Source organism: Lissotriton helveticus, chromosome 3_2 (assembly GCF_964261635.1).
Source record: "Lissotriton helveticus chromosome 3_2, aLisHel1.1, whole genome shotgun sequence".
Taxonomy (NCBI): domain Eukaryota; kingdom Metazoa; phylum Chordata; class Amphibia; order Caudata; family Salamandridae; genus Lissotriton; species Lissotriton helveticus.
In genome coordinates, this window is record NC_136062.1 from 295,265,481 (window position 1) to 295,289,640 (window position 24,160).

Here is a 24,160-nt window from a genome sequence, read left to right on the forward strand (position 1 = left end):
TTAATCGGAGTACTTGGCAACTGTCGCGAGGTACCTGCATCGGTGCTGATTACTGAATGGGCAGATTAAAGATCCTCACACCCTTCTGTGGGAGATTTAGATTTTACTGAAATAAGCACCTACTTTACACCCCTGCACCTCCAAATATATGCTGTGCCCTTGACTGCAGGACATCAAGACAGGTCACTCACCTCCTTCAGCTTGTCGGTCAGGACCTTGATCTCCTCCTCATATTTGTCTTCCTTCTGGGAGTACTGCAGGCACATAAGATGAAAGTTAGAAAAACTTGAATCCCAGTGGCCGATCACACATTGAGGACCAGATTATAATTAGGGGCACACTACAGGGGCACAGGGACAACCCAACTAGAGCACAATATGGAGTTAAAAAGCAACTGAACTAGGAGGAAGACTATACTTTAGCACAAGACGGATCATAAAACCTAAAGGCCAAGCTCGGGTGAACTCTGATCACGCTCTAGTCATTCATGGTGCACTGGGTCTTTTAAAAATGTGACACCCACCCATCGCATCTCAGAGTTAACATTTTACATATGAACCCAGAGATCACTAAATGTGATTAGGGACTGCTCATTAGAATTAGTCCTAAGAGCCTGCATGTGCTATTAAAGCACCAGACTCACTTTACTAAGGAGGCTGGAGAGCAGAGGGGCTCACTCAAAAGCCATCTCATGGCTGCGAATCAACAGCACCAGGTACATGAAATGTTATTCCTGCACTGCAAGCGAAGACACCTCCGACCTACCTTCTCAGCCTGAGCCTCCAGTGACTTCAGGTTGTTGGTCACAGTTTTCAACTCTTCTTCAAGCTCAGCACATTTGCTGTTAATTTGCCCCAAAGAGAACGCAGAAATGGGAGGGTGGAAGATACAATCAAGGACAGGAAAAAAAAAAATAGAGAAAAGATAGGGAGAATGAAAACCATTCACAGAGCAAAAGGAGCCAACACCGTTGCAAGGAAAACCAAAACGTAAACCAGAGCCTGCAGGAAATGCAGGCGCCAAAAGTCCGACGTTTTGCCTTCGAATGCAATGCTGCAGCTACAGTATGAATGCACAAGATTATCGTTCAGGTATTAAAAAAGAAGCAAGCAGCCAAAAAGCCAGATGCGAGGAAAGCAAACAGATGCAGTGAGGCCAATGGATTGAGTTTAAGTGAATAAACACCAGATTGTGAAGAGAGTAAGAGGTGCAGGCTTGCTGCTCGGTACCAGTACCTTATTTTCAGAAGCCATTAAGGATTTCAACGTTTGATCCATTATTCTGAACTGTTCATCCAGCTTTCTGCATTCGCTGTTAGTGAACACATGAAATGCACAAGGCCATTCATAAAATCAGTGTGGGGCACAGCATGCAGTGGAAAACTCAAGACATTTACTTTGGTGACTACTTGCTACAAAAGGAGAGTAAACTATGTGGTGTGGGCTCAAAACATATGCTGCGACATTGCCATGCAGTTCGTTACCTTTCTCCTGCATGAGGCGGCAAGACAACAGATTACTTACCCTTCAGAGAGTTCTGCCCGTTCCTCTGCACGCTCCAGGTCACCTTCAATAATGACCAGTTTACGGGCAACCTACAGGAACAGCCGATCACAACATTTTAGGATGCAAAACCATAAAGGGAACAGACAAAATATTCGTGGCTTGAGAATAGACAAGAAACCCAATGCAAATAGAAGAGTCAAGGCTGCTGGCCTCCACAGAATGTCTGGGGTGCACTGGTGTCAATATCCCTGATCCAAGGAAATCCTGGACCAGAAAGAACTAGCCAGTGACCTTTCCAGGTGGGATATGTAAATGGGGAAGATATTGGCAGAGATCAAGGGCATGTCTGGTGGGGAACGAATTTAAAGTGAAATTGTGATGCAAACAAGGACAGAATGTCAAACGCAAGTGATTTGAGGGGCGAGGTAGGGGTAAGAATAAAAAAATACAGTACTCCTGCATAACGAGGCTGCAGGAGGCCCACCCTGGACAAGCTACTTTTGCAGACTCACTCACCTCTTCATATTTGCGGTCAGCCTCTTCAGCAATGTGTTTTGCCTCTTTGAGTTGGATTTCTTGCAGCTCCATCTTTTCTTCATCTTTTAAGGCTCTGTTCTCAATGACCTTCATGCCTCTGAGAGTCAACAAGAAGCAGTAGAGTTATCCTTTGCACAGTGCCCAGATAGACTGTCAATCACATCCCCTCTAATCCGACAGAAATCCTCACCTTTCGCTCTCATCAGCTGCCTTTTCAGCCTCCTCCAGCTTCTGCAGTGCTGTGGCCAGACGTTCCTGTGCCCTGTCCAACTCTTCCTCAACCAGCTGGATGCGCCTGTTAAGGGAGGCGACATCAGCCTCAGCCTAGTGAGGGACCAGAGGTGTGGTTAGAAAAAGCACTCAACACGGTGCATAAAGAAAGTGGTGCAACAACGAGCATGTGTCACAACAGTTCATACAGGTTCCCTTAAGTACTTCCTGGAAACTTAACAGTTTTAAGGTCATGAATGGTAACAGACAAATACATAAAAATTGAAGCAGTGAAAATAAAGGCCGGACCACAGAAGTGTGGCTGCTGATCAAGGTACAACCGATCAAAACTAATACACTCGGGCATACATCTTTAGGCTGGATATTCCTATCCCTATCATGCAAACACTAGCTCTCATTCAGGACTGCATATAAACAGGCCGGCTGCGGCACTACAACTGGGAGAACAATTCACCTAACGCACTGAAGTTAAATGTCCTCTGAACCATAAGCATCATATCTGCTCAATTATATTAATGGCTGCGAAATCTTCCTACACAGAAGGGTGCATCTAGGAATCGCCTACAGTGGCTTCCATACACAAGTTGATTGCCACGGTCAACCCTCTGAAGTCCACCTGCTTCATACAAGGATGTTCTGTCGTTTGGAATTCAGGCAATGGGTTCCTCAAAAACAAGTGTCTTTATGAAAAAGGAAGTGATGGACAATGAATGAAACGTCAATAGGCCATTATAGATTGAATTGTTAAGTTCTTTGAAATAATACCTAAATGACCCCTCCATGTGTCCTCAATCTATTAAAAAACTTAGTACCGGAGGGGTGCGTGAACACACTGCATGGAAAGTACTTTGACGAGGCACTGGGGGACCCTAGGCTCCCCAATATGCATTTAGCTGCAGTGTTCTCCACATGGATCCTCCCCGTAGCCCTGCCACTTTAGTCCACTGTGGAACCCAGGTTATCTGTACCCCATTAAGAGCCTGCAGAGAACTGTAGTCTGCAGTTACTCCTATAGTGTACAGCTTATTACCTGAATTACTGGCTACTGAGTGAATTTGAAGAGCAATTCACTCAATACCTCCCAACTCAGAACCTACCGAAGAGAAAAGCTTAAGACAGAAGTGCTGGGTCAACTGACCTATAAAGAAATACCGATTAGTTTATGTGGAAAGAAAAAAAAAATCAGTAAACTTAGGAGCACGTGTAGCAAAGTTATAACAGGGAAAAAACCCTGGGGCCCCGCTACATCTCGGGCAGAATTGACATCACAAGCTGCATGGCATTCTCAGCCGTTCAGCCACATTTCTTTATAAAGGGCAAGGGTGGAATTTAAGGGTTCTGAGGCTTGATTGAGGCCAGATGTTTAGCAGAAGAGCTAAACTGTGCCTCGGGGAAAAGAAACTCATTTTAATCGCAGCGTGCTGCCTTTTAGGAAAAAAATGCTTTTCAACAAAACCAATCCCGACACGCTCTAGTTCTAAACGAATAAAATGTTAGCTGGAGCAGCCCAATAGGACTTCAGCTGAGAAATGCCTTTTGCAGGAGACGCATACCTAAAAACCAGAAGGACGGCCTGTCATGTTATAATTTCCTGTTTTATGACCAGGAACTTACTCAGCTGCCCCAGACACAGGAGTCGGCAGCAGGGCTTCAGCCCTTATAAGGCAAGGAGAAGGGAAGAGTGTTGACATTGAATGGCACTGCCCGGCCCTTAACAGGCTTCTCACGAAGGCCCATTCATAATGCGGCTTCCAGGGCCCTGTGTACACCGTGTGCTTAGTTAGTGCATGGGGTATCGCTGGTCGCTGTACAAAGATTTCACCTAATTGACGGAAGGCGTACTTGACAAAATAAGCACACTTAGGCCAAAACGAGGCATTTAACTGTGTGGTGGTGGGTAGGGGAGAGAACGGGGTGCAGTTTGCCCCAAACTGCAACACAATAAAAGCTCAACTGAATCTAAGAAGAAAAAAATAGGCTTTTAATTTATACAACTCTGCAAATAAACCGAGGAATATCGCTGAACAGTAGACGTTTCAGTGTGCACTATATCAGCGCTAAAAACTGACAGCAGAAAAGCAACGTGCTCCTGTGAGAGGGGTTAAGTCTGGGGCAATCGACTGACTGGCACTGCATGTCGGGTCTTATCTGTGAGCAACTTCAAGATTTGACCTATGTTCAATGTAAAACATTAAATGTCAATAGACGGTGCTAAAGCGGAGTTTGCTATAGACGTCATAATGAGGCTGGCCATAGTGTGAACAAATACATATACGGAAAAACACCTTATAATCAGAGGGTACTCCACCACACTAGCACAACGAACCTGGAGGTTGCTTTCCTACCTGGACTGTAGAATAATTTATTGTGCAGAGCGGAAGTCTGCGCTCCATAATGTTCGAACGAAGTCCAAACAATCAGCAAACCACCCACTTTATATCACTTATACCGTGACATTAATTTGCTCCTTGGTGGAAAACGGTCACTGAAAATTATTCTCTCCCAGAATACGTACAAGAAAGTAAATTCTTTGCTTTTAGGAACGAACAATATGAAATAAGTGTGACGAATCTAAAGGATAGTGTGTGTAGACTATCTTCAGTGAATCTGTTTAGTTTACATTCTTCCGATACAGAACCTTCAAGTAAACTAACAAACGCACGTTCAGTGTAATGCTCCTATGTTTTTTTCGCTGCTTGAATAAGCAGCTTGTTTCCCCTCATTCTAGGTAAAACTGTGGCATGCCCAACTTTTAACTCCTACACTGACTGATGCCGCTTGCGCACAACCAGGCTAAATGGGCAACATTTATTGCTGCATTAAACCAGAGACGCCCAATGGTTATTCTGGAATGGACGTCCAATAATCCGAGTACATGCACAGGGCGTGAGAGAAAGTGGGTCAAAGCGATTATGAAGCAAACTGGGCAGGTACTCGACGGTGACTGCATGTTAGGAGCCGGAACCAGACGTGTGCCACCAACGCCCTGGGTGCCTGCCTCAAAAATATCACAAAAGTATTCAAAGTCGAAGAAGTAGTTAAAAAAAAATTAGTAAAGAGCTCAGGTCACATGTGACATTCATTCCATGACGGCCGGCACGTAAACCAATTCGAGGTTTCTAGACGGCTGGGAGACTCGGGGCGGAAGGTCACGCCCGCTACCTAAGTGCCGGCAACTTACCCAAGTGCAGGCAACCCGGAATTTTACGTTCATGCGAGACTTTCATGCTAAGGAACTCGACGGCTACCGTCGCGGATATTTAAGCATCAACTATACTATGGTGTCTGCCTCAAGTTGTTTGCAGTGTTAAACGAAACAAGCTAGCAGTGCAAACCTGCTTCGGGTACTAAGTATCAAAAGCGAGTCAGACCATGAACGTATCAAGAAGATACACTATGCTACAGCTGCGGTTTAAGTGGAACTTGCTGGCTGTCCACTGTTAAGCGTATCAATGTTGCTTTTGGTTCAGTCTAGTCCTCCAAGTAGTTCAAGCCAGTGGCACTGCCCACAAAAAAACTCCATAAATAACTGAAATGGGTACACAAAAAAGTCAGTACAACTGCTAGGTAAACGAAAAACCACATAAAACCCAACCAGAAAGCCTACACTGCAAAGGATAAAAGGTTGCTAAAAGGCACGTCCATAAACATCGGACACCGATTAGTGAGCTTAATCAGTGGAGACAGGAATAGGAAAACTGGTGACAATACTCTCACCCCTCGCCCCACCATTAACCGGTATAATCCCGTGAGTAAACTCACAACAGCTTCACTCTAGTGTGCACCCCCAAACCACACCCCTCGGTGAAATCTTGTGAAAATGCACACCACTGCATGATCACCAGATAGAATTCACAAGAAGCAGCTACTACGAATAAACCCATTACTGACAGTCCAAAGAAACGTACTATAAAGCATAACCCATGTGTAACCTATACAATGCCCCCAAACGATTTAGCACACACTCCGGGGAGCGAGTCACCCTCGGATCCTCCCTACCAGTCTCCACGACTAGAGTACGCAATTTAGAGTAAGCACCAGGTCCAGCAGTCTTAGGGACACTGGGCAGCGGATTCAGTCACGATCCAATATTATATATGGGCTCACTGATCCACCCTTAATGACTTGCAGCACCCCAAAACAAGCAGTGATTGCCTACATCTAGGTTTTCGATCCGGCCTTTTACTAGATTACTGTAGGTCTGTCATGAAGCTCGGTCTTTGAATGGTACTCCGTTCCCACCCCCGCCGCATCCTCTGCCCCTCCCCCATGTCCACCCACCCGCCCCGTGTCCCCTGCCAGATGCAAACTAACTCACGCACCTCTGGGGCCCCTTCTTTACCCCCTCCCCCGCACTCTAGCGCCTTACCGCCTCCCGCAGCTGCCTCTCGGTGTCCCGCTCCCGCTGCAGGCTCCCGGCCCGCGCCTCGGCGTTGTCCGCCTGCTCCTGCAGGGCGCGGATCTTCCGGCGCACCGCGTCCAGGGAGGTGCCCCCCCCAGACATGTTGCGGGTTGGGGAGCAAGGGGACCTCGGGTGAAGGGACTGCCCCGGCTGCTGCTGCGTCCACACCGGAAGAGGCGAGAGAGGAAACGTCCGGGACAGCGCCGCACGGAGGACGGCAACGCAACCTTTGAGCTGGAAGCGTCCGCGCGGAGAGCCGCGCTCCAGAGGGGCGAGCGGAGGACGGTGCGGTTCCGGGTCGCTCGTCTCCCTCCCGCGCCTGTAACCGCGCTGCCCTCTGACCTCACGGACGCTCGCACCGGCACCCCAGAGAACCTCGGCTGCGGGCACTTTATGGGGGCGCCACGCCTAGCTGCCCAGAGCGACGCGGATGTGCATTCCTGGAGGGGGCGGAGCCGCAGGAGCGACAGAGAAGAAAGACTAGCGCGCTCCTCATCCCTGCCGCCTCCAGGCCTGCGTCTCAATGCCGCGTACCGCTAAGAAGGCCCGCGATACCCAGATAGAGGTGTACATGAAACTCCTATAAAATGTCTCTTAAAAATATCCAAATATAATCATGTTTTTACTAAGTGGGCATACCATACCAAACCTGTATTAAAGATGGTTTAAAATATTTTGTGAATAGTGAACTAAGTAATACTATGTTGATTTCTCCAAATTAAAGTATGCTTTGCGAAAGTAAACATTTTAACTGAATGGGGATTCCTCGCTTCATGCTTTAGCACTCAAGAAATGATAAGGCCACTTGAACATGGCTTGCTTGTTGGCAAAGTGGAGAAGCCACACTGGCCACGCATTTTTCCTTTTCAGCTAAATGTACACTTGCCAGGCGACTATTGATTAAAATACCAGCGACCAGCAGTTCATACCTGGCATAAGGGGAAGTTACCATTCACTCATATTAAGTGGATAGCATTTTTTCACTTGAAATTAATATCTCCCATTCCAAGATGGCCACCACTCCTACTCGTGGGCTGGGATTAGTGAGGACTTTTTAGACGTGGGACTAGAATGTCCTTGGCCCCAGGTGAGTCACCTGTCTGATCTGCCACATCTCCAGGAACTTCACTAAGTCTCAACGCCCCATGAACCCAGTTAATACCCAGCTAATTCTGAGTGGAATATTTAAGACACCATTTCCTTGTGTAGAATCATTAGCCACTTTCTTGAAGTTTTTTTCTTCTATTGATTTAGCTTTTAAGCATGATCCGCAGTGCCTGGAATCCACTGAACCGCATTATTGAAGAACATACATCATTTTCAAATAAAGTGAGCAGCATATGTTCACGTTCTCGTTAAAAGTGAGACTTTGCTCTTTCAAAGACCTGATCGTGAGATACTCCTCCTATCATAACATTATCATTGCGAAGAGAAGACACCCGCCTAAACAAACACTTAAGGTCTCACTTAGTGTGCGGTGTCTACAGTCTGGTTGTTGTCTCACTCGCTGAGCGAGACACATACTTTGGGACGCAGACAAAGGCAATACGTTTCCTTTTCACTTGGTGCAGAGTCTCATGAGAATGAGCTTCCCGCATCGGATTCTCATTCATTGCAGGCGTGTTTCATATCTAGGAACAAACCAAATATGTTCTAAACTATAAAATTGAATAAATAAGTAAATTAGAGCACAGGCAGCCTCACTCATTGGCGTAGGTCTGGCATCCTGTAGCAGCAGTGGGCATAATGCAAATTCCTGAAGCTGCAATGAAGGAGTTGCAGCGCCACCTGCTGACTGCGCGTGCTTGAGTAAATGTCATTGAAGGCTTATTGCAATCCGTTTGGCATTTAGGGCTGAGGGAGTGAAACTGAGTGATTATGCAAGTCTGAATGGAATGCATTCTCGGCGTCAGGTTTTGTAAGGTGATGCTTCACGAACGTGCTTGTCATTGAAGCTATACATCTGAGTAACAAACCGGCTTCCTGCTGAGATCTGGGAGTACAAAAGGCATCACTTTTCTTTTACCCAACAATACCCGTAGCGTTCCTTAAATACTGCAGCGGTGCTATGAGGTGTTGGCGCTGTCCCAGCAGAGTATAACGCCTTTACTACAAAGCCCCAGCTCTGCCACACTGAAGTGTAAAGCCGCCGCTGAGAACGGCGGGTACAGTCCTAACAAATTGGGCCCCATCCAGCCTAAGGTCAATGAATTACTCTGTGGTATGGGAGAGTCAGGGGCGGGCCCCTCGTCACATTCTGCTGGCGGGGGTGGGGGGCATCAGTTTGAGTTACGCTATTGGTCACAATGAAGAATAGAACATTGCCTAACCGCGCCATCTTTCCTCTACTATCCCATTTCAGGCGTAGCAACGCAGACGGAAGATGCACGCACTGTCATATTGGAATTTTACCAGCTATACTGAAAATAGCCTGCACTGTCCTATTAAATATAGCCCGCGAGAAGAGCTGCTTATGTCCATTCACTATACAGCAGTGCTGCTAACATCTGCAAGTGCAGCTTGCTCCATTAACATCACAGTAACCGTGCTGAGAAGTAATGGCACTGTGCCCCCTATAAATCCTCATAGCACCACTGAGAAGTGCCAGTACTGCTTCCTAGAACTGTAACCGTTCCGGCGAGCCGAGAAATGCTGTCTCTGTTCCTTAAAACGACCACGACACTGCTTAAAATGACATATACCAACCACCACAACCCTGATGAAAAAGTGCCGGTATCTTCACATGCAACGATACCAAATCTGATAAGAAGTGCTTGCATTGCCCCCTACAAATGATCACAACCCTCATCAAAAGTGCCAGTGCTGTCACATACAACGATCCTCGCTCGTATGAAAAGTACTAGCATAGTCACCTACATTTTATCACATTTGAGATGAAAGTGCCGGGGCTGTCACATACAACGATCCTACCTCGCATGAGAGGTACTATTGTCACTTACACATTATCGCAACCATAGTGAAAAGTGCCGGTGCTGTCACATACACCGACCCTCGATCTAATGAGAAGTACTGGTATTGTCACCTAAAGTGCCAGTACTGTCACATACACCGATCCTCGCTCTAATGAGAAGTGCTGGTGTTTTCACCTAAAGTGCCATTACTGTCACATACACCGTTCCTCGCTCTAATGAGAAGTTCTGGAGTTGTCACCTAAAGTGCCTGTACTGTCACATACACCGATCCTCGCTCTAATGAGAAGTGCTGGTGTTTTCACCTAAAGTGCCTGTACTGTCACATACACCGATCTTCGTTCTGAGAAGTGCTAGTGTTGTCACCTAAAGTGCCTGAACTGTCACATACACCGATCCTCGCTCCAATGAGAAGTGCTGTTATTGTCACCTACACATTATCACAACCATGGTGAAAAGTACCAGTACTGTCACATACACCGATCCTAACTGATGAGAAGTGCTGGTATTGTCACCTACACATTATTTGTATTAATTAATAACGTTTTATATAGCGCGAACTAGGCCCTGGAAAGGTATCAGAGCGCTTTACAAATGTTACATTATCACAACGGTGATAAAAAGTGCCAGTACAGTCACCTAAAACGATCGTCACCCTAATGAGAAGTGCTGCCACAACCAGGGGGAAAAGTGGCAGTACTGTCACATACACCGATCCTAACTGATGAGAAGTGCTGGTATTGTCACCTACACATTATTTGTATTAATTAATAACGTTTTATATAGCGCGAACTAGGCCCTGGAAGGGTATCAGAGCGCTTTACAAATGTTACATTATCACAAGGGTGATAAAAAGTGCCAGTATCACTTAAAACGATCGTCACCCTAATGAGAAGTGCTGCCACAGCCAAGGGGCAAGGTGGCAGTACTGTCACCCAAAGAGTATCACAGCCCTGGCGAGAAGTACCAGTGCAGCCCTTGAAGATTTTCCAACAGCAGACACTCGAGGAACCTCATGATATAGCTAAGTGCAACAAGGACACAGACACTTTATGACTTGAAAGGTAGTGCATGTAGTCTAGGGTTTATTTGAGGGATTAAAAACGACCCGCAAATAGAAAACGCCATACAATTTTTAATTGTCCTGCGTCCGACTGCAATATAGCGTAAAGATTTTGAAGGACATTGCTTAAAATAATATGATTGCTTGGGGAATTCAGAATACAAATCTATCAGTTTGTAATACTTGTATTTTATTTCCTGGCTTTCATTCTACTAGGGTCGATAACATCGAAGTCAATTTGGATTGGCTAACAACCGAATCTAAATCTTATCAATTAAAGGTATTTGGGTGAAAGTGCAACTCCAAGGACATACAGCATTAATTATCTTTGTTCACACGAGGCACCAGAGCCCCCCAGAGCCCCCCTCGGTCGGGATGCCTCGCTTTTTCCAGCTGGAAAGGAAGTCGGCTCTGGCCAGGTTTCTCCGTCCAGGAGGGGGTGTAATGTGATCCTGGCTGAAAGGGGGAGAGCTCCTGGCATGGGTGGCCCCTGCATTCCTCCATCCTACAAATATTCCCCCTAGCAGAACAAACTCTGCGTAGGGACAAAACAATGGCCTATTCATGCCCCCTCCCCTTCAGGGCAGAGTCAGGCACAATGGCGGAACAGGAACGGCAAGGAAGCCAGGGAGAGCCACAAAAAGGCAAACGATTTTATGGGAGAAAGTGGCTCCAGAACAATCTCCCCCTTTTATTGGCGCATACAGGCCGCCAATCCCCGCTGTCTCTTCCCTTAAACCACGGGCATGCTGCAAAGAGCCCGCACTGAAGGGCGTGCGTGTCCCGGCCGCGGCCGCCTGCCTTCCACCGGGAGGCCTGGCCAAGGAGGCCGCATACATTTCCTTATAAGGACTATCTAGGCCGGGATCTATATGCAGCGTCTTAATCAAGTTAAACAAACCTCCTCCGAGGGCAGCCTGCCCACAGCACACACACGGGCCGGGCATTCCAAGAAGCCGGTGTTTTTTTAGGCCAGCCATGCGCTCACGGATTCCATGTCGACAGAATACCGCCGCTGCCTTTTCAAGCTCACATGTATTCAGGTTGTGAATACATTTTTCCACTATGTCTTTTAGCAGGTCAATTGGGGCTCCATCAACAGATGCCCTCCACCCCAAGCGTGACTGATGGCAGCTGGAATTGCAAAGTATGGGCTAGCATATTTATTCGTTAATAGTCCTGGATTTTAATCCTGGCTCAGCTAATCTAACTGACAACGTTGATTTTGGGCATATTTTAATGTATCCAATTTTGTTTAGCATGCTTTCTATTGTTGCCAACATTATGAGAACTTATACATTTCTAGGGTGAATTACTGTAACCTGAGATATAGAAATGTCGTAGAAAAAACGAAACTTGATTGTATTTTTTGCTTTTTTCATGTCCTGTGCAAGGGGGGGGGGGGGGGTGGGGAGGAGTTAGGGGAATAAACGTTGTAATTTTTTTAAATAAAAATATATATATATAAAAAAAAGAACTTATACATTTGCTACGTGTTAAAATTCAGGGCTAAATAAAATAACTCGAAATGTCATTTAATTTTATTTCGGGTCTTAGTAGCCTGTGTTCTCACTGAGGTCTAGATATTTTAATTTGAGAACTATTCTGCGTAAAATGAAATAACGTTCCTACTTTAGGCTACTTAAGGCATTCTGGGGGGCGAGCAGGTGGGGAAGGAGCTCTCAGACTAGACCATATAAAGCTAAAGACTATATATATCCCCGGCCTCCTTGCCTGTCTCCTCAGACTGCAGAGCCAGCAGGTGTCATCTTCCGCCTTGCTGACTCTCACTCTATTTTTTCTCCTTGGCAGATGCCAGGGCCGAGCTCTCATCTCAAGATACACAATGGAATGACAGCTGCCACCCCCCGTCTGCCGGGGCCTGTTGGGTGCGTCCGAGCCTCCATGTGTCCCAGAAGCCTCAGCTGCTGTGCACTGAGGGGCACCGTGGTGGCCAGACCCAAGCCCAGCACTCCACGAGCGCCTCAGGTGTTTGAAGAAACAGGACTGCAAGTGCTTCCTTAAGAGCGAAGAGGCGCCCTCGCTTGTTGGAAGCAGGGAACTGCAGGTCAGGCCCTCAACAGTGAGACCAAGGTCTCAATTGATGTGTGTAAAATCACAAGATGTGCCAATGTAAACCAGGCATGATTCAATGTGAAAACAGACTATAAGACACATTATGCAAATATATAAATAAAAACAAAACAGACACTGACGAAATACTGAGTTTACACCATTCTAATTTTGTATTTTAACTCCTGCTCTAATATATTTTTGGCAAATGCTTGATGGTGGGACTAAGCACAGGTGAACTTTTTTGTAGAGCGATGTTTGGATATGGTCGACATTTTAGTAGTCTATGTTTTGAATTCTATATTTTCCCAGTATGGTTTTGCACTCTGTTTTCAGATGCCACCCCTGAGATTGCTCTGATTTATGCTAGGAGCTTTCATCAGCTATCCACCCTCGTGTCCTTCTGATGTGCCGATCATTGTGTTAACTACACTTTTTCGCGTCATTAACCCTTGGACAGCAAGTTGGTTGGCACATGGGCACTGGGATGGCAGCAGCACAGGGAGTGCTATATTGATGACTAAAAGTGAAAATTATGCAAATTAATTGGGCATAAAGTGACCAATGCTATTAATCGACGATTATGATACATTATGTGAGCTAATAAAGCGCTGAGAAGCCTAGGAGGCAAGCATACACTCTATGGCCAGGGACATCTGGACTGCAAGAGGCCACATCACAAAGAAAGGCTCTGCAACCTCATATTTAGGTGCAACACAACAGACATGGATATCGCCTGACAACTATTGGCCTCACTAAGCCACCATAGTTTGCACAACCAGATGCATAGTTGTATGTGTGTGTTATCACCTGCCAAGTATTGTCCTGACTAAGCCACTGTAGTCTGCACCATTAGATGCCTAGCTGTATGCGTTATCTCTTGATAAGTATTGTCTTCACTAATCCACCGTAGTTTGCACCACCAGATGCATAGCTATATGTGATGTGTAGTCACGTGAGTCTCATGTGATGTGACAAGTATTGTCCTCACCAAGCCACCATAGTTTGCACCATCAGAGGCACAGCTGTATGTGTTATCTCCTGACAAGTATTGTCTTCCCTAAGCCACCGTAGTTTGCACCACCAGAGGCACAGCTGTATGTGTTATCTCCTGACAAGTATTGTCTTCCCTAAGCCACCGTAGTTTGCACCACCAGATGCATAGTTGTATGTGTGTGTTATCACCTGCCAAGTATTGTCCTGACTAAGCCACTGTAGTCTGCACCATTAGATGCCTAGCTGTATGCGTTATCTCCTGACAATTATTGTCTTCCCTAAGCCACCGTAGTTTGCACCACCAGATGCATAGCTATATGTGTTATCTCCTGACAAGTATTGTCTTCCCTAATCCACCGTAGTTTGCACCACCAGATACATAGCTGTGTGTGTGTGTATTGGATGAGGGTGTATCAGATGCCCAAACAACACGTTCACAGTCCGCCTCGGGCATTCTTTGCATGTACCTGAAACAGAGATTGGTTATCAATGCATGTCAAAGGTTCCATCTTGGTGCCATGTGAGGCATGCACGGGTGCAAGTCCCCCTCGCGGGGGTCCAGCGGTAGCGGTGTTCGCAGGGGGTGTCAGGGGGAGGGAGTGCTCTACTTACGTCGGTGGCTTTCTTGTCGGCCAATTCCAACTTCTCCTGGGCGTCCTTCAGGGCTTCAGAGTACTTGTCCAGTTCATCCTCAGTACCCTTCAGCTTCTTCTGCAGGGCTACCAGCTCGTCCTCCAGCTGGGGGCGGGTGAGGTGTGCAGGGGGTGGGGGTGCAGCGGAGGCAGCGTGGGTGAATAGACAGAAGAGACAGGCGGACAGACAGACAGGGAGAGGGCGGACAGAAAGAGAGGAAGGGAAAGAGAGAGAGAGAGAGAGAGAGAGAGAGAAAAGAAGAGCGTTAGAGAGTGGCACTGCGGAGGGATACCTTAGTCGCCGTCTCATCGGCGGTGAGCAGTCTCTCCTCGGATTTCTGGAACTCTTCCAGCACCCTGTCCCGCTCGTCCTCCGCGACCCGCAGCTGCTTCTCCAGCTGCACAATCTCCTCCTCTAACTACAACCACACAGAATCACAGGCACAGGAGAGCTCAGCATGATATACAGGCTAAGATGCACAGACAAAAATCAGACCCGACACACTGCATAATACCATGGGCCTTGCTCAAGGGGAGAACTACAGGCGCACTGTGCGCAGGGATACCTCAATCTCACACCCTACACGTTATCACAGGCGAATATTGCACAGACAGGGCCCAGACCTGACACACTGCATAACATCACAGACCCCAAACTCACACACTACACCTCATCACAGGGGAGAACGGATGTATGACATTACAACACATGCTTTTACATCGCATGCCTTTACAACGTGGTTTTTACAACGCATACCATTACAACGCATAATGCTTTTAGGCGCTGGATAGTGAGTTGTTTAAATTACTATTCCAACTCCAGTCCCCGTGGATAGTAGGGAAGGTGTTGGATAGTACATTAAACCTATTCCCTATCCTAGAGCGCCCCCCCAGTGCAATGCGTTGTAATGGTTTGCGTTGTAAAAGTTGCGTTGTAAGGCACTGCGTGGTAAAAGTTGCGTTGTAAAGGTTGTTTACAGGGGAGAACTAAAGGCTGCCATGCAGGAATAGATCATACTTCACATACTGCACAACATATCAGGCGAATGGAGAGCTACAGGCAAACACTGCAGAGACACACCCCACAATTCACTAGGTAACATCACAGGCCTGGTGAATGTGCGGACAGCTACAGGCACACACTGCACAGGAAAGCCCCAAACTCACACACTACACGCCATCACAAGTGAAGGAAGGGATAACTACAGGATTAAATGCATGGAAAGAACACAATTTCACACACTGCATAACAGCACTGACCGGCGAATGTGGTGACAACCAAACGTAAGATTTACAGCCTCACACACTACATAACTTCAGTCAAAAAATGACAACTACAGGCAAACACAAGTCATCCAGACGACCAATTCACATGCCACATATCATAAATGGCAAAGGAGGGGTGCCCTGCAGGCACACAGTGACCAGGGAGACCCCCCAAACTCTCAAAATACATAGTACCAGAAGACAAGGAGGAGTGAGCTGCAGGATATCCCTGCCAAAGGGACCACTCATAATCTACCAAAATGCCTACAGGAATGAGGGCACAGCCATCTCTCTGATGCACAACTTTACTCAAACACATCAGCTTTATGCAGACTCAACCTCATGGAATGCTTCTATTAATGGGGCTATCATTGTCACGCCCTGTGGCTTTACTGTCCTCAGTAGAGAATTTATCCTCCGAGCCTGCAGACTCGCTGTCCTCGATTGAGCTTTCGTCTACAGGACCTGCTGACTCACCATCTCAATGGAGTTTGCGTATACTGAATTTATAGACTCTTTGTACTCAATGGGTCAATGGGGTTATTCTACACTGTAGGCTGAGATGGTGAGTGGTGCTATAGACCCGCTTTCCTCAATGGCGATGCCCCTAAACAGAGCCTACGGATCCCCTGCATCCTATGGCGATTCCTTCTACAGGCCCTATCAGCTAGTTCACTCACTGATTAGTTCCTATAGAATCACTCTACTCTAGATTGTTCATTTACATGTGCCCCATAGGCACTATACCCTATATTGTTTCCCTATACCTACTCTATAGTGTTTCCTGTGTGTACCCTCCACAGTTACTTTACTCTATGATTATTCCCTCTACGTGCCCCATAGAGTCTGCACTGTGTATGATTTCCCTATACCCAACCCCATAGAGTTTCTGTGCTCTATAGTGATATATTATTGGTATCACAAAGAGTCCATGAACTCTATATTCATCTGCTATGTACAGCGCCCCTCATAGTTTCTACACTCTATGGTAACCATTACCGCCCTATAGATACTACACTCTTTGGTGATCACTACCCCTCTATTGTAATTACTACCCCTCCTTAGTTACTGCACTCTGTGGTAATCACTACCCTGCCATAGTTACTGCACTTACTCTACAGTTACAGTGCACACTGGTAATCCCTACACAATCCCCATAGTTACAATACACTGTGGTGATCCCTGCACATAACCCATGGTTATGGTACACCCTGTGATCCTCTACGCAAACACAAGAGTAGCTTTTCTGAGGTGTTGTATGTTAAACACATCACAGGGTTGTGTGCCATATAGCGATGTCTTACACATATCTCGTGGTTAATGTATTTTGTTAGGATGTCATATACACTCTTCTCTTTTCCTAGACGGGGCTGCTTCCCCACACAGAAGACCCATCTCTTCTCAGACACTTCACCCCAAGCACAGAACCATATAGTAATTCACCACTAATCCTTTTAGGTTCAGGAGTAGCGTGCTACTCGCCGAAAAGCGCCTGGATGCTTTCTCAGGGGTAGACAGGCATATATAAATGCAATTACAAATGCTCCCCTTCCTCGCAAGCACAGATCCCACCGGTTCCACGCAGCGCCCCCCCTCTACATCCCCACTCCATCCGGAAGTTCCCACACAGGGCTACTCTCCCCTCACACAAGGGGCCCCCTTCACACACAATCACAGACCCCCTCTTCCACACACATGGCTTCCCCTCCTCGCAAAGAACTCTCCTGAAACACACTGACAGGGCTCCCCTTCTTCGCACATACAAGACCCCCCCCCCTCCCCACATTTCACTTACCACACAACCCCCACCCACGTCCCCCCACCTGGGACTTCCCGCACAGGGATGCCGCTCGCCCACCGCCCTTTCTAGCCTCACATCCGGTTCGTGGGAATTCCTGTCCCCTTGTCGATATTGGATTTTGCTGCTGAACAACGACTCCCTGGGGGGCTACAAAGAGTAAAGCTGAAACGACAAGCGAGGGGGCGGACCCCCCTACAAACACCCAACTTTCTAGATCTCTCTTTCCAGGAACATTCTTTTATTCTTGCCGCTTCGAGTTACAGCAATGTCAAGTCGTTGCAAAACAGATGGCCTTCTAGATAGAGTGCACTCTGTTGAGGCGGCGACCCTGTTACACACCGGTCAAGCATGGTCAGGAGTGGTAGGCGCTATACATGTTACAGGATCCCACCCCCTCCTCAACAGAGGGCACTCTATCGAAAAGGACATCTATTTTCAAAGACTTGACTTTGCAACTCTCGGAATAACGCCTTTTATGGGAAATAAATCATGTTCACCCCCGGCGCTCACTGCGAAGCTGTAGAGGGCGGGCGCATCCATGTACGCGGCACCCCTCAACCCTGCGAGGGAGAGCCGGTGGGGGGCTGCTGGTCAATAAACGTCTGCAGGACCCTTTATCACCAGAGACCTGAAAGGGAGACTACACCCAAACTGAAATATATTTCACCAAAAAAGGTTTCCACAGACAGGATGAGATGAGTACATCCCACAGACCGGTCTGCCTTCCCTATAACCAGGGGGTGAATCACACACATTCCAACAGATCGAATTCATCTGCCACAACTAACCACAGGCACTTAAAGTGCACAGCTAACCACAGGCACATAAAAAAGTGTACGAATCCCCAATCCGCACGGTCCACTGCCATAGTTACTCGCAGACGGGATGACATCAATATATAATTGTATTTTTCTCCATTTCTGGAGCTAAGCACAGCCAAAACTGGTGCAATGTATCTCAGATTATACACTTTCACACTCTTGAATCACAAATTGAAGACTTTTAGAGTATCCCAATATTCTGCCAGAAACACACCACGTGGAAAACAATCCCAAAACGTATTCTAGGTGCCTGGGTCCATTTATAAAAAAAACAAGAAGAAGAAATAGAACCAGTAAAGTGATAAAAATCCACTATTTAGACTCTAGGTGCTGGGCTCCATCCAGACCACAGAAGCAGCCAGTAAAGACGTCTTTGGGACCTGACCATGGTGCTAGGGTGCTTAACTGCAGCGAGGATGCTTGCTGACTGGATCGCGCCGGTGGAGGCTGTGAGCCGCCTAACTTTTCCTTAAGTGGCTTGTCAGCCCGGCCGGGGTCCCCAGCGCCCCCCTGCCCGGCGCACTATTTCTCCTAGCCGGCGGCGGAGGGATACGTGGGTGCAGACCTGCTTGCTCTTGTCCTCGGCCCCCTTCTTGTCGGCCTCCGCCTGCTCTGCCCGGTCCATGGCATTCTCCTTGTCCAGCTTGAGCATCTGCATCTTCTTCTTGATGGCGTCCATGGCGGCGGCGGGTGTGGTGGGCCGGGCGGCGGGAGCGGAACGGAGCGCGGTGCGGCTGGTGCTGCGGCGGCGGAGGCGGGAGCGGAGTGCGGGGCCAGGCGGGCCTCCCGCACTATAAGTACGGCGGCAGGGGGGGCCGGCGCATTCCGAGGGCGCTAGACTTTTTTGGAAGCGCCGGCCTGGCCCCGGCCCCCGCCGCCCCCCGCCCGCCGGGCCCCGACGCCCATTCGCTGCCGTCAAACATTTGACCGAGGATGTGACTATATATGGGGCCGAGGGCTGGTGGAGGGGGCCGGGGCCGCTATTTCTAAACTTCGGCCAGGACGGGTCGAGGGGGGAGGGGGTGTGGCGCTTCGCCTCGAGCTGCCCCGGAGGGTGGGGCTTGAGGGAAGCCCAGGGTGTCACACAGACCCGGAGGGTGGGACTCTAAGACCCTGAGGGTGGGACTCGCAGACCCTGGGGGTGCCTGCCTTTGGGTGGGGGAGTGCGTCCTATAATAATGCTTTAACTATGGGACTTCGGACACCCTGAGAATAGCTGGATTCTTAGCATGAGATTTCCACCCCCGGGATGCGGCCACGAGCGTGGCATTTACGTCACTGTGGAAATGGAGATTAAGCACCCCGAGAACCGGAGTGTCATGCCGCGGGGGGTGGGTCTCACCTTACAGGGTGGCAAGGGGATATAAGGCACCCCGAGGGGCGGGGGTAGGAAGGTTACGCGCCCCTGAGAATGGTGCTTACAGCGCCCTGAGGGTGCAAGTCTTGCAGTGAGTGTCCTGACAGGGCCCTCAGTATGACAACTCTGACAGTCCGTGCCGATAGTGGGGTGCACGTCTCGAATAGAGAGGGGGCACATTCAGCCCTTACGACTTTATATTTAAACACACTGCGTTCGGGAGTCTTGAATGGTACCCTGTGAACATGTCGTGCAGCACCCTGAGGACGGAGCTATATGCGAGGTGGGGGCGTTGTATGAATTAGATGGTACTTGGACTCGGCCAAATAGTAATGGTATGAATTGTAAAACATACCCAGTGCTTGGATGGGAAAATAGAAGTGCAGTGACCCCATACCGGGGTACCTATTAGCTTCTGGGAAGTGCCCTACTCTTCAGGTGCTGAGATGTGCACCTATTCTCCCTCTCAAAATAAAGAAGTGCAGCTACTCAGTACCTGACAGTTCTGGCCCATTTAAAGCTCATTCCCTGAGAATAAGATGTGCTATTATTGTAATCCCCAAGCACGGAGGTCCAACCATACCCTCAATGTGGTCCAAATATCACCACCCTAAAGGAGGAGAGCTTGCAGCACCCTCAGGGTGGGTTTTACACAGTGCTTAATTTGTAAAAAAACATAAGGTCCCGGGCTCTCGTCAGGAGGCCTTTGCAGCTTGTACAACACATTGTCCTTGCCATGCTGCCTATGCCTAACAACTCAACTACTGACCATCACACTCTTAAAATTGTGACAATTCAGAGTATTCCAGGCCCCCAAAGCTACAAGATTGACTTGGGTGGCAGGTAATAGTCATTTGTATTCATTTATATTGAATCAATTATTATTGGTTGTTGTGGTCATCTATAAATTAGCCAGACAACACTATCATGTGGCAGACTGTCACATGGCCAGTGTTGATAAATAAGCACTGGTGCCGAGCACCAGAAACCACCGGGTCAAATTAAGCTCTGGTTTTGGAATAATATCAAGAGCAGAGACCTTGCATAATCGAAAAGAGGGTTCTACAACACCCTGAAAAACGAGTGTTTTAGCACCTAGATAGTGAGCGGTCCTACTACACAACGAGGACCAGTCTTACAGAAGCATGACAATGAAACCTATAGCAGTCCCAGAATGGAGGGCTTACAGCACCACGGGGCAGTGTCTTGGAGTACCCAAAGTCCAGGATTTGCAGCCCTGGGGTGACATTCAACATACCCAAGGATAGGGATCACAACAACCGGAAAGATGTCCTTAGAACTCTCTCAGACAAATGGAGAAGATCTGTAACCTACTTGTGGCAAAGTTTGTGCACTTGTAAGCTGGCAAGGATGGAGTATTTCAATAGAGTGTTAATGCCATTCTTTAAATTATACCATGCTAACAGGGGTCACAATGCCCAGAGTGGAGGGGATATTAGGTCATGGAGTGTTACACCACTCTGAGGGGGCAAAGACAGTCTTTCACACCATGGAGTCATGATGGGTCCAGGTAGGGACACTTAAAACTTAAAGGATGGTGTTTTTCATTACAATTATACCAGAGTTCTCTAAATAAGGCCCTGAGAATTAGTCTTACAACACCCTGAGTTACATCGCTTGGAGGTTGAGGGACTTTACAGTCTTCTAAAATTGTGCTGTACAACACACGGAAAACAGTACTCATTTTATTATAGCCTGAAATTAAGGATCTTACTTACATCTATATCCCGCTCGGGCTGTTAAACCATGTCCAGAAAACTAGAGTCTTGAAATAATAATAGAAACATGAAGGATTTTATCCCAATACCCTCAGAATGGGACCATTATAATAACATCTTCTAACATGAGTCTTACACCTAGACCCTGATAATGGAAGTCGTACAACAGTGCACAACCTTAATATTGATTGAAAAATATCATTAGTCATTAATATCATTGCAGTAATAACATGTTGTCTATTTTATTGTGGTATCTACTATTGCGTGTGAAAATATCGGTTTTTAACATATTTTCAAATATTATATTTGATATTGTTTTATCAAATACCATGATATGTAATGGTTATTTTATTTATTAAGTTAATTGTGTATTTAAAAAAAATATTTTTATAATATTTTTTTTACTTCATTTGTTAAGGAGCTGTAAGGTTAGTAGGAGAATTGGGTGGGAAGCATTTTTTAATATCATTTTTGTATTATTTTTTATAAATGTGAAACATTGCATTTGCTTTTGGTTTGGTACATTTTTTATGTGTATTTGATTTAAAAAAAATAATTAAGACTTGGATGTGGAAAAATATAGTAATTAATTTAACATTTTAAGTTTCTTTTGTAATGATTTTTTAATAATTTTTTTATTTTTTTCTTAAATAATTTGCATAAAAAATATTTATTTAGTTTTGAAATACTTTTTTATTAATAGGTATAAGTGTTTTTGAGATTTTTAATTTTAAGAAATTGGATTTACTTTAGCATTTTTTAAAATCTACTTTATTTCTTGAGTAGGTTGTGGTAAAGATTGTAATTTGATTGTTCAGGGGAATCACTCTCCCCAAAGTCCATTATTTTCTATATTGTGGTTAAGTTTGAAGTGGGGTTAGTCAATATGACCATCCCCGCCAACAGCAACACTTTCTCCAATGTGGTTACATTTGGAGAGGGGAATGGTAAATCTGCAACCCCCTCCTCCTCCCCTACCCCTCCATCCCCCCACTCAAAGGATAACGTTTTCTCAATGTTAAGTTTGGAGTGGAAAAACTAAATTTGCACCCTGAAGGTCAAACGCTTTCCACAATTTTATTAAGTTTGAACTGGGACTTTAAATCTAACTTCTCGAGTTCCCAACACTTTCTTCAATGTGGTTAAGTTTGGAGAGGGAAAAGTAAATCTGGCCCTCCGAAAGTCCAACACTTTCCCCAGTGTTGTTAATTTAGGAGTGTCAATAGTTATTCAGACCTTCCAACCATCCAACATATTCCTCAATATGGTTACATTTGGAGTGTGAATAGTAAATCTAATCCCACCTAAGGCCAACAATGTGCTTCAATTTGGTGTGGGAATAATAAACCTGACACCCCAAAGTCCAGCTTATTCAACAATTTGCCTCAGGTTGGAATGGAAATTGTAACTCTGACTCTGCCAAGGTAAAATTCTTTATTTAAAGTGATTAAGTGGGAATAGTAAAGTAAACACTCCCCTCTCCCCACCAAGGCCAATGTTCATCGCTTTCCCCAGTGTGGTTAAGTTTGGAAAGGTGTTAGTATATGTGAACCCCACCCCCCCAAAGTCCTATTTCCCCCCAATAGGTTGAAAGCTCATCAATAAGGGGCAATGATCCAAGAAAGAGTGGCCTAGATGCTCACACTTTGGTTCAGAAGGTTCAAGCAGATGTTTTGATCAAGGCAAGATGCACTCTCGCCTTGATCAAACTAACTGCACATTGGTGTATGTGCATGTAGTAGGAGTAGACCCTCGCATCACCATATCTGGTCCTCTAGACATCTTCGAGCCTGCAAGTCTGCAATCAAACCCGGAGTCTCACCGCCAGCTTATCAGCCACCGTTCCAGGCAAAGGCAGAGTTGAGCGATTAAGCTCTGTATCAAGTGCATAATAAAAGCACCACCCTAAAATCAATGCACCAGCGTCCAGGTGGCCAAGAGGCATGGAGAATGGATGGAGGAATGTGACCTGGTCATGTTAGGTGCATATACACTTCTCAGAGTAACATGTGTGCCATAAAGTCTGCTTGTAACCAACGCATATCATCATTCCTTACCTATTGTGGTTGTCACCTCAAATGGGACCCGTGCCTGCACCCAGAGGAGAGCCCCTGTAGGCTGAGTACTTTGTCACAAATATCTTCCCCCTCCAGCAGTGCTGAAATTGCATGATCGCAACCCCATCAGGTTTGTTTCTTGTTTGATAGCAATGCGCATCCCGCTACATCTAAGGTATCTGTGTATGTTGTGGCGCTTAGCCGCAGACCCCATTCCCCGAATGTTCCATGTCAGGAGTATGAGACCTCGGCGTGTGTCAGCCATTACGTACGTCTACCAGTGCTCACCCCATCAAAGCCTCCAGGGTGAACCCCTCCTTGCTACCACAGCTTCCAACTCAGTATGCCAGTCAACCCATGAGACAGAAAACCGACAGACAATCTCCAAACATCCAGTCCCAAGGGCAGTTCAACAATGACTGTCCATCCAAACTGTAAAAAAAAACAACTGCGGTACAATCATGGCTTCACTCAGCCCCCTAAATTGCCTAGTAAAGTAGGACAAGTACATAGGCGGGAATCAGCATGGCATCGGCCTCAGTGTATTTTGCCTGCCCATGGGGACATCCTGCCAGCAGGAGCAGTTCAAGGCCCCCATCACAAACAAAGGCATTTAAAAAGGGGGGGGGGGGGGTGGCTCCAACAAGTCCAGGAGGCTGGGCATTCCATGTCTCTCCTTTCCCTGCTGCTCCATAGGCCCCTCCCTCTAGCCGGACAGCACATAGTAACAGGTCCCCTCCCGCCTACACG

General features: G+C 46.9%; 1 protein-coding gene across 15 annotated transcripts in view; it reads right to left on the reverse strand.

Annotated features, from left to right (window-relative positions):
- TPM1 (tropomyosin 1) overlaps positions 1–19,022 on the reverse strand; it is a 45,286-nt gene extending 26,264 nt beyond the window's left edge. For 2 of the 15 annotated variants that reach the window (XM_078685287.1, XM_078685286.1), the window contains exons 1-6: positions 6,643–7,143; positions 2,233–2,366; positions 2,022–2,139; positions 1,524–1,594; positions 766–841; positions 192–254 (exon numbers count right to left, since the gene is read on the reverse strand). In XM_078685287.1, coding sequence (XP_078541413.1) covers positions 192–254; positions 766–841; positions 1,524–1,594; positions 2,022–2,139; positions 2,233–2,366; positions 6,643–6,777 — 597 coding nt within the window. In that variant the 5' untranslated portion in view covers positions 6,778–7,143. Of the gene's footprint in view, positions 1–191; positions 255–765; positions 842–1,235; positions 1,312–1,523; positions 1,595–2,021; positions 2,140–2,232; positions 2,367–6,642; positions 7,151–14,349; positions 14,476–14,662; positions 14,789–18,822 lie in introns of those variants that run through there. The other 13 variants (XM_078685291.1, XM_078685292.1, XM_078685293.1 and 10 more) reach the window with 13 other exon arrangements.
- Between the last annotated feature and the right edge of the window lie 5,138 nt (positions 19,023–24,160).